Raw genomic sequence first — 11,365 nt, forward strand, 5'->3', positions numbered from 1 at the left:
AACTTTGAAGTTACCAGCAAAGGAAAAAGCAGTATTATATTATTTGTTTATAAAAAAAATTGTGAAGCAATAAATTATTTTTTCATTGACAACATTGTCTTTTTTTATACCTTAAACAGGTTCCAAAAGAAGAAGCCACTGTGACACAAATGCAAATATTACACTGTTTTTAAAGCCATACTGGCATATCTGCATTTTACTTTTAATTTAAGCAATTTTCGATTTATTTGCAACTACTACTTCAATAAGCAGTATTCGTCTAAATTTTATTCATTCATAAGGTGGCATTGAGGTGAACCAAACGGACGTTAAAAGGAAAATATCATATGCGAAATCTTTAAAGCGCTCTGGTGAAAAACAAGCATTTTGCAGATATGCCGGTTTGATTTCACAGCGACGATATGTCTGTGATCAATTTAATTTTTATTTCAATATAATAATATAATTTTTTTTTTTTTTTTCCATAATGTGTCCTTTTCCCTTATGTTTTATTATTTGTTTCCAGCCTAGTATGGGAGTTGAGAAAATCACTAAAATTGTAATTTTTATAATTAATCAATAAAAAAAATATATTAATACGGATGTAAAAAAAATGTTTTCAATTTTCACGAAAAATGAACACGCTGTAAAAACGCTAAAAACTAATACTTACGTTCTATTTCCGCATTGCTGCATATGCATGAACTTTGGAAATTAGTTTTTATCATTCCATAAAAATATTTAGCAGAAATAGCCAAAAATTGTATCATCCGTCATCAAAAAATCTGTGATTCGCTAATCTAGATCATATATATTATGAAATGTAGTTCAGCCACCACTGTTCATACTAAGTTATTTCAAATTAATAAAAACCTGTACATATTTGACAGTTCTTTTTACCCACAGAATAAAAAAGAACACAAGAAATGCGATGAGGATGTGTTTCGTTATCCAAAAGTCTGACCAATCGGGTCTTACATTTTCAATACAAAACTGTGCTTCAATGTCATTACATTAAATGGGGTAGTTATAACCAAAAGGTCTGCATGCAAATTGTCACCTGTAAGGAATTTTTGTGATAACATCACTGCCAAAAATAGCAATTTATTTATTTACTGCCCAGAGACAGTTGCATAAGATTATTCATTTAATTCAAACTTCAAACATATACTTTTAAAGTAATATTTTATTTAACAAATTGTTTTAATACATTATTTACTGCAGATATACCATGAACATAAAAACAAAATGTTCATAATATAATTCAACAGTAAAAGCAACAAACAATAAGACAATAGAATCTCACATAATACAATATAATCATTATTACAATGTGTCATTTACCACTTACACTTTACAAAGAGTTATAAACATCAATTTCAATATGTGTGAATAATTTATATTGTGCATCTTTTTCACTTTTCAAAACATTTTCAAACACCAGGATGGTTTACCTTGATTGTGCATTTTCGAACACGAGGATGGTTTACCTTGATAGTGCATTTTCGAACACGATAATGGTTTACCTTGATAGTGCATTTTCGAACACGATAATGGTTTACCTTGATAGTGCATTTTCGAACACGAGGATGGTTTACCTTGATAGTGCATTTTTGAACACAAGGATGGATTACTTTGATAGTGCATTTTCCACTTACACAGACATTCATAAACATCAATTTGAACATTAACCTCTTAAGGACCACGCCCGAGTATACTCGGGCGGCTATTATGTGCCAGAATTCGGAATTCATACTAAAGAAAATTTGTAATTATTTTTTCACACTATGCACCACAACATCAATATTCAGTCCCATTTTGGGCCCGAAATGGCTTTTATATGAGGATATATATTTTGAGTAAATAAAATTCATTGATAAAAAAAGGTGTTTTTTTTTCCATTTTTAATTTTTAAATGATTACTGAAGGGGTTAAGATGGTTTAATTTAATACAACAAATATATGATGAAGAAAATCATGGAAAACTAATTAATTTATAACTAAAAAATTTATCTGAATATGAACATTAGGTTATTATTATTTATAATTAGAGAAGTTAACAATCACACACTTCTTCAGTAGTAATTACTTTAAACAAGATTACACTAAGTAGGTATAATGTGCTTTTAAATAATATAAAATGTACCACCATTAGTCAGATCAAGTGAAGGGATGATATATCAATAATCGGTTGGTACATTGAACTAATTTGATTGCATCTGTTGGGATGCCATTAGAATTCACTACATGACAACAAAATATAATGTTTCAAAATGATTTGATCAAGCCAAGGCTACATGGCCACTTTCTGGTATCACAATCCCATACATACCAGAATCTCATGCACAACTTACTTATGAAGTTCGATAGTTCTCACGCAGGTCAGCAATTTACTTATAATCAGAATGTTTCACCGGTATAAAATTCAATATGAAAAATATGCGTATTAATCATTCTGTATATTATTTAATAAAAAACAATTATTATGTATATTCATTACTTCAAGTAGTCATATATATATTATAATGATAATATAATTATGAAGAAAGGGCACTTTAAGTGAGCTTTGTTCAAACTCTAGGAACATGTTAAAATTCAACAAGGACCCTTTCCTACCGCTTACAACTTGAGTACAATGAAATGTATTATTATTCTCACTGACATGCCTAACTATGTATTTAAGTGTGATTTAGATGGAAAATTCAGCAAATATACTTTTATGCTATGTGAGGTTCTACTATTATAAAACGTAAATAAATAATAATACCATAAGAAAATTTAAAAAAATAATGTTGGTAAAAGTATCTCAAAATATACTAAATGAATGGTTTAACAGTTTGTTGTTGGCAACATTAAATACCATAACTCCTTGATATAGAATTCCTAGATAGGGCATCAGGTTGACTGGTTGACACAACCACAACCCTGCAAGTTGGTAAAGAAGCACTGAGTGCAGCGCAAGTACCAATTTCATAAAAGGGAGCGCTCGCCTTAGCCTATTTGGCAATCAGTCCCTATATCTTGGTCCCTTTATTAGCACATGTAACATTTTAGATTTGCGCAAGTGTTTGCTTTTCATCTCAAGAGATCTGTGGTTCATTTTGCTACCGCTAGGGAGAATCTATAAAAACCAAATCCATGCCATAAAAATTATCAATTTAACATATTTTTCGCGTATAGAGCAATAATTTCCCGTAATTATGTATTACGAAATATGCAATGTACGAGACAATGAAGACACTTAGTTTAGTTTGCTGGAGGAATAGCGACCATGCATGGAATAAATTTATAAACTTCTGGGGCTGCGGTCTGCCTGATCACATCTGCGGCAGCTCGTCGATAGGGGTCACAAACTTGAAGTCTTCGGGGAACAGCTTGGCGGCAGAGGGGTACATGAGCTTGTAAGATTGCCTGATGGTCACGTCTGCCACACCTGCTATGTCTCCGATCTCTTTCTGGCTTCGTTTTTCTTCGGATGCCTGGAACAGGTCAACAAATTCACATGAGTATTACATAGATATAGATCTACATGTTGTGTACGGTTTGAGAAACTGAAACAACTTATTTTTAAGCCTATATGTAGTATGATATCGTAGACGACCTTTAATCACTAATGCATTCAAATAAAGTAAACCCTGTGTTTACAATAACAGTTTGTAATTTTTAAGCAGTACTGTAATACTTCTGTGAATAGGTAGTATGATTCAATTTAAATTGCAAGGCTGAGGCATAGAGTTAGTTAGAATGCAATCAAACCTTTTTTGTAATGTTTTTTTAACCTCTTGAACGTTGGAGAAGGAAAATTGAAAAGTACCCCAACTGTCGGGCGAAAATTTGCAGAACTGCATGAAAATTACCTTGATGAGTTTCGTTCAAACATCGGGATAAAACATATGATTTTCTTTGCAAATTTTTTCTGTTTACCAGATAATAATATCTAATTATTCATATATATTTCATGTTTATATTGTAAAACATTTCCCCAGAAGAGCTAACTGTATCTAAAAAAAATTGTTAATCTCCTATTTGCAAGACAACTGTATTCGTACGAATATATAAATGGGTATTATTATTTCTACCTAAACTTGAATAGATAACATTCATGAAAAACAATAATCATAAGGTGTTTTCAAAGAAATAATGACGTTTATACTCCTTTGAAAATTTAAAATTTTCATTGTACGCACAGATAAAATTTTTTTTAGACAGTTAAGTTAAGAAAAGTAGCAACTATTGTGCTGTTAGCGCGAGCAATTCTTATTTTGTATTCTGTACAGTTTTCAAAGCCAAAATTCCAGCATGGATGTCATTAGACCGCTCACATGTGAGCGAGCGCCGAGCACAGTTGCAAACCAGTTGAGTGGTTAAGGGGCCGGTAAGAAAAAAATATGAATGATGAGATGAAACATACCTGTGATGACATGTAAATAGCTGCAGCCGCCACAGAGATGGGGCTTCTTCCAGGAACAATGTCCAGCTCAACGGCTTTGTGGGCGATATGTGAAGCCGCACGCTGGACCATGTTGGGGAGAGAAAGATTTGAGCAGAAACGGGACATGAAATCTGCCGTTGTGATGAGATCCACTGAAGTCTCCAGAGCCTTCAGAATGAGTTTGAAACACCGGCCAATTTCTTTTTTGCTTATTTTGCTCACAGCGCAAATTTCCTTAAAGGTACGGGGTACACCTTCTTGCCTACAAGCGATGTATAAGCACGCCGAGGCGATTGCATCGTTAGCTCTGCCTTTTAAATTTTTACCATCGTGGACCTAAAACAATACAATTTAAAAATTAACACATACCCACAGACATATGAATATATAGATTAGAAATTAAAGATGAGGGGTAAAATCAACTGTTGAAGAACGAAGGGGGTAAAGCTGACTGTGATTTGTCAATAAATCAATCTGACAGTATATGTATAGGCATCTCGCATTATAATATCACCATTTAGTTCTTAAAAGTAAAATCTGCTTTTGAATGAATAGGCATTTTTACATGGGAGCGCAAATTACTCGCCACGTTATGAACAAATTTGCGAAGTCCAAATTCGGCAAAATAAATTTCTTCTATTTTCAGAGTCGAATATTTCGCCTACGTATTTAGTTAAGACACTTTTATAAATATTCATAATTTACTTCCCAGCAACCAACCAGCTTTATGTTTCGCGTCCAGACGTATCTCGGTGTGATAGTATATGTTTCTACAACTGATCCATATTATACGATGTGAATATGCTTAAAATAAAGTAAAATAATGCTTATATATGGAATGTAATACGACAATTGGGTTTATTCTCTTTTTCACATCTATTTTTACAAGTTTTCATACCACAAGATACCATTTTGCCGTGTTATTTCGTAAAATGAACCGATGATGCCTCGACCATAGTTCGCACAAGAATGATGACGTCACGTTTTCTAAATTCACTTGAGGCCATACGCGAGCACAGCCGGCTCCAATGGAACCGGTATGGGGAGTGGGGAATAATACGCTTTTAATCACTTAGGGCAGGTCTACTAATATTCATATGTCTATGCACATACCATATATCTTATGAATTAACATAAATTACAGCGTGGTATAAATTATTAGCAGCAACCAATTGAAGTAGTTATGTTTCTGAACTTTCATATTATAAAATTGTTAAGCTCATTCCCAAGCATTTTTAATTATTTGAAATTCCCTTGAAAGAAAAAATTCGCAAAGTAACCCCCGAAAATTATTAAAAACAAGTTTTGTTCTGTCATTCAATATGTTATAGGCATGAAAGAATTCACAGTGTATCTTTAAATGCAACTAAATATGAAATATTAAAACATTAAAATATTGTGAAATTTAAAATAAATTTCAAACGAATCTGTTTTTTAAATATTTTCACCATTTTCGCTTAATTGTTATTTATTTATTTATTTAAGGAACATAAACAGTCTTAGTAATACAATATGTATGTACATAAGAGGATAACTAAAAAACAGACCAATTATTAATGTTCACAGATATATATTCAGAAACATAAAACTAACCTGTAAACGATAAACCTATAATATGCCTACCATAAACAGCAATAAATAAAAGTGATTATAACTATACTTAAATGGACTTGGGTTGGAACGGGAAAGGGGAGGAGAGGGATATGGAAAAGTTGCCACGCAAGTAATATTAAAATATTAGGTACAATCAATTTAACAGTCGTTAATATGAGTTAGAATGTGATACAATGAAATTCTGTAGTGATAGTAACTAGCAGTGAATATGTCAGCACGAGTGTCTATATTTGCAAATTTATTATTATAGTAGTTACATGTCCTTTGCATAAATTCATTTTGGTTGGAATTGGTATTGCATCTATCAATGTAGAAAAGGGTATTTTGTCTGCTATTTCGAATTGGCGCATGGAAATTTATTTTGTTCAGCAACTCCGGGCAGTCAACTTTTGAGTTAATAATTTTATACAAGAGCATCTGATCAGCGACAATCCTCCTGTCGAGTAGTTTCGTGATTCGAAAATGTTTCTCGATTTCGTCGTAAGAGTTGTATATGTTAAATGACTTAAAATTGAGGAATTTGAGAAATCGTTCCTGAACTCTTTTCCTAACCTGTTAACATAAACAATATAGCGCGGGTTCCAAACCGGTGAACAGTACTCCAGGTGAGGACGAACATGTGAATTGTAGAGAGTCAGATATGTCTTAGTATGTTTGAAAAATTTGCATGTTCTCAGTACAAAACCTAGACTTTTTGATGCTTTGGTGACAATGTTTTCAACGTGTTTATCAAACGTGTTATTGTTTATTAATATTAGCGAGCTCCCTCTAACATTCGTATTTACATATCTCCATTTCAAACCATCTTTTAACGATTAATACGGGGCCTTACGTCAAGCAATCTAACCAATATTAAAATAACGCAAGATCATAAACAGGTAACAGTAGTTGTCAATATTAGTTACAAAGTATGTAAAATATTAAAAATAATAATAAACAGTTTATGCTACATCATATAACAGGAAGCAGTGAGTGTATGTGACCTGGTAATTTTAATGATCCATAATAATCTATTCATAATACTCCTGGGACACATGTTATGAGCAATTGTATTTGGTTTTGCATCTTCTTTATTTCCAATCCAACAATACCCGTTCAATGCCAAAACAGTTCAGTTGGAAAGTCATTGTTGCAGAAAATATGTTATATTGAATATCAACATTTCATTGACAGCAATTAGAAAAAACTCAATCACACTCTAATTATTATGTTATCTTATCATTGTCACATCAGCATTAGTCTTGATAAAATGTGTATTCCCTGGGCTTGTTTGTTGCTTGTATTAAACAATCGTTAGAGCTTACTGTTAACAATGCAGGTTTAGAATTATGCTCATTTCATCAACGAAAAGAATGCCACGTGAATAATAGGCTAATAGGAGAGATTCTCCTATCTCGTCACATCGATCAATATTCCAAAGAAGTCTATTACGGAAAGCACATTATTGTGCATCGGTAATATTCGTTAAGGCGATGCACTGCGTCGTGTAATATTTTAAATTGAGCCTCTATCAATAACAACCCTTACATAGATGGCGATAAGGTTTAAATTCCCGCTTAACACCATCCACCTGTTTTGATTTATTCAAGAAAAAACATGGCCAAAAAGTGCCTTTTATTTTATTTTGTGGATGTTCAGGCATAAATATTTAAGTTTTTTCAATCATTTTATAAATAACTTAATTTGCCACATTATACAATAAAATCATAACATGGGTTCGTAAGTAGGAGATTTTGAACTTTAAAGCAGTTTTCATAAGCCTTATACATAATTTTTTTCTGGGCTTATAAAAAGACTTATCTAAAAAATACTCGATTATTTCAAAGGCCAAGATGTATTCTACTCGCTGTATTTAATTAAAGCATCTGAAACATTTCTAGACGACGAAATTTTCAAACAAAAAACACATGATTTTGCATTACTACGTATGGCATCGCCTTAAGTCTTTAAGTTTTTAAATTTAAACGAAAAGTCATTTTTAAAGATAATATCTATATATTTGTTATGCCGAAACGTTAATCCCAAAATGAAAGACCTCCATTCGGAAATTTCCTCGATAATAAAAAAATCGCAAAGTAAGCTTCGGAAATTATTAAAAACACCTTTTTTTCTATTATTTAATATGTTATAGGCATGAACAAATTCACAGTACATCTTTAAATGCAACTAAAGCCTTTTTTCGAGAGATTTTTGCTCTATTTCAAACGAGTCGTGTTTTATAAAATATTTTCACCTTATTATCGTTTTTTTTATAATTTTAGCGCGTTCTCTCTAATAAATATTAGAGGGAACGCGCATATTCATATATTCTTCGTATTTACATCTCTCTTTCACACCATCTTTGAACGATTACTACAGGGCCTTAAGAAGGAAGGCTTAATAATTCAAATATTTCCGTTGAGTTGAAGCGTTGTTGTTGTTGTTTTCAAGAATTATTTACGGTAAAGTTAATAAACAAATTAATAATGGATAAATATTTTTAGAGTTACGTATGTCGTGTTGTTGTGGAGTTTCTGATTCAAATCAAGCGCTATATTGTAGCGCTAATATGTTTGTTTTATAACAGAATATAATTAAAATATTTTCCTATAAAATATATGAATTATTCATTTATTAAAGACCAACAGTCTAGCTAAGAAGTAGGTACATTTTATTCTGGAGGATGCTGGTTTGATTCATATCGTGCGCTGTCTGTACCTGGTTACAATAAATATATGAAGAGTTCCAACTGCTCCCAATCGTCTGGAGCCAGTGGAGTATCTAAAAAATACTCGATTATTTCAAAGGCCAAGATGTATTCTACTCGCAGTATTTAATTAAAGCATCTGAAACATTTCTAGGCGACCAAATTTTCAAACCAAAAACACATGATTTTGCATTACTACGTATGGCATCGCCTTAAGTGTCACTTTTTACTGTTCAGGAGTTCAGATTAAAAACAACTTACTCGTAGCTGATATTACTAGATCATAGAAAATGTTTTTTTTTGTCAACCTGCTCTAAACAACAAAAATGACAGAAAAACAGTACCAATTTATCATCAATCTATCACGTTACTTTGAAAATCCAGTCACTGGTCTAAACTTTGTGGCTTACCATAATATTAGATTAATTCAAATTTAAACCACTAAAATAATTTTGTTTTTAATCTAATAATAAATTTATAAACTTGTCGAATTCCACTGCACACTTAATATGCAAAAAAAAATAATAATAGCACTTGGTTTTAACTTAATTACTGCAAGAAATAACTATTTATGTCATGGGAGATGGTAAGACGGAAGGCGGAAAGCAAGTCTAACTATTATGTCTTTCAAAATTTGGAACAATTTTATCCATAGCCCATTCCTCTTGGGACGCTATGATTTATATGTACCAGACCACTACAGACGAAGTAGATACCATGACTTATTCAGAGGGGAGTTATGCTGTTGAACGAACTAGCAAAGAATTTGGATGTAAGTGACTGTTCTCCAAATGACCTAAAACAATTATTGAAAAGTCACTTAGCTAAATGCTGATATGATGTAAAATTGTACTGTAACTGGAATGAATGTTCTGTTATACAATAAAAAAATAAAAATAAATAAAATTCCATTATTTCTCAATGAAAGTTAAGTTTGAAGGTTAGGAAATACGCGTAAATTATTAAACTAACCCAAACTAAGACCTTAAACACCTATTTGCTGTGCATGTTTACTTAAACCCCTGACTTATGTTGTCTCCATTAGATATTTAAGTTGAAATCAAATGTTATTTCTTGAAAGAGCTTTTATGCAGCAGAATATGACAATTAATTAATTTACCTGCTTGAACAATATGTTTGCCCGGTCCACAATTGTTTTGGGTAGATTGATTCTGTCAGCCATAGTGTTAATTTCCCTAAAAGCGTTGATCAGCGCCCTATCGGAGCTGCTGATGGTTCTTCTGTTTTGATATTTGGAGACTCCGAAGCTATCGAAGGATGCGTCTCCCCTGCCTGGGCCGATCATGGTGGATAGGTCACCTCCGGAAAGCAGCGGGTTCTCGGGACCACCAACACGTGAGGGGTCGACTCCAGCTTTCTCATTACTAAAGGTTCGCCATTCAGAACCCACATCAATAACCCTGTAGAGAGAAACATATTATTATAAGTAGTTAATACTTATACACATAGCTTTATTAAAGGGACTGGGTTGTTGTTAGGATTGAGGTAAAATGGGAGATAGCACAATGGGCCTATGGCCTAAGTGCTCACGGGAACTACATGTAAACCATCTCCGCTTTAAAAAAAAAAAATATATATATATATATATACACATGGCATAATCAAACTGTGTATCATACTGTATGACAGCATTCAATACTTATTTATACACATAGCATTATCAAACTGTGAATCAAACTGTATGACAGAATTCAATACTTATACACATAGCATTATGAAACTGTAAGACAGCATTCAATACTTATTCACATAGCATTATCAAACTGTGAATCAAACTATGACAGCATTCAATATTTTTTTATGATAGCAAATCTTAGAAAGTGTAAAATTTTAGGTAAGTTTGAAATGCCCCTAAATATTATGTAAATAATTTTAAAATACCTGTCGCCAACTACCAAGCCACACTCAGAACATATCTGGTCTCCAGCTCTGTAATCTTCGATGAGAGGGGCCTCTGGGTGAGCATAGCAACACACCTTATTGGTGTCAGTTCTACAAAGAAAAAGTACAAAAAAAATATCAGTTAGAAGCAAAATTCACCTTTCTAACAAAGAGACTCTGATGTTAACTATTATATGTACACAATAATGTTTGACATCATCCTACAATAAACAAACTGTGAAAAACAATCTTTGACTTTTGACAATATGAGACAGGTGACCCAAAATTGAACTCAAAGACATAAATTCAGCTCGGCAGGTCGAAAACTCAATTCGGATAGTATTATGTAGTAGAGGAAACACGAGTTTCTAACAAAATATGTGAAAAATCGAAACAGACCTTGATGAGCTAGCCATGTTAAAAATTTGCAATGGATTGTTTTTCTATGCAACATTGGCACATCAACTAACGGCTGCAAAACATGATCACCAGATTCAGCTAAAAACACACCTGAAATGATCTTAAATATATGTTGCCACACAAAACTGACCCGCATTTAACCAACTTGTAAAAAGATCCACACACGGTACTATTTATGGCTTAATTTTTTTATCAAAAAAGTAACAAAAAACAAACCAATTTATATACTAGTTAGTTTTAGCCGTTACTTTTGTAATATTATGAATGCAATTTCAAAAACAATAAATTACAGTTGTTTACTCTTTAGATGAAATTTAACCCTTCCCACTGGT

At 32.4% G+C, this 11,365-nt stretch overlaps 1 protein-coding gene across 2 annotated transcripts; it reads right to left on the reverse strand.

Annotated features, from left to right (window-relative positions):
* Window positions 1-402: 402 nt before the first annotated feature.
* On the reverse strand, window positions 403-11,051 carry TfIIB (transcription factor IIB). 2 transcript variants are annotated; one of them, XR_016302115.1, is made up of 6 exons: window positions 11,013-11,051; window positions 10,614-10,724; window positions 9,832-10,132; window positions 4,391-4,747; window positions 1,470-3,458; window positions 403-1,433 (listed from the first exon to the last, which is right to left on the reverse strand). XR_016302115.1 is itself a non-coding variant. In XM_089631347.1 (5 exons), exons 1-5 carry the CDS (start codon window positions 11,027-11,029, stop codon window positions 3,297-3,299), a joined length of 948 nt encoding a protein of 315 aa, XP_089487473.1. In that variant the 5' UTR covers window positions 11,030-11,051; the 3' UTR covers window positions 403-3,296. The 2 variants fall into 2 exon arrangements, 1 of the variants encoding a protein (XP_089487473.1); XM_089631347.1 differs by having other exon boundaries at window positions 403-3,458.
* Window positions 11,052-11,365: the final 314 nt, after the last annotated feature.

Source organism: Hesperophylax consimilis, chromosome 4 (assembly GCF_061612785.1).
Source record: "Hesperophylax consimilis isolate HC1 chromosome 4, BYU_Hcon_1.0, whole genome shotgun sequence".
Classification (NCBI taxonomy): Eukaryota; Metazoa; Arthropoda; class Insecta; order Trichoptera; family Limnephilidae; genus Hesperophylax; species Hesperophylax consimilis.

Excerpts from the sequence above, each read along its gene's own strand:
- TfIIB (XM_089631347.1), bottom strand. Across the intron at positions 10,133-10,613 it reads GGCTTGGTAGTTGGCGACAG|GGTTATTGATGTGGGTTCTG; the intron begins GTATTTTAAAAT and ends TTCTCTCTACAG. Across the intron at positions 3,459-4,390 it reads CTATTTACATGTCATCACAG|GCATCCGAAGAAAAACGAAG; the intron begins GTATGTTTCATC and ends GACCTGTTCCAG.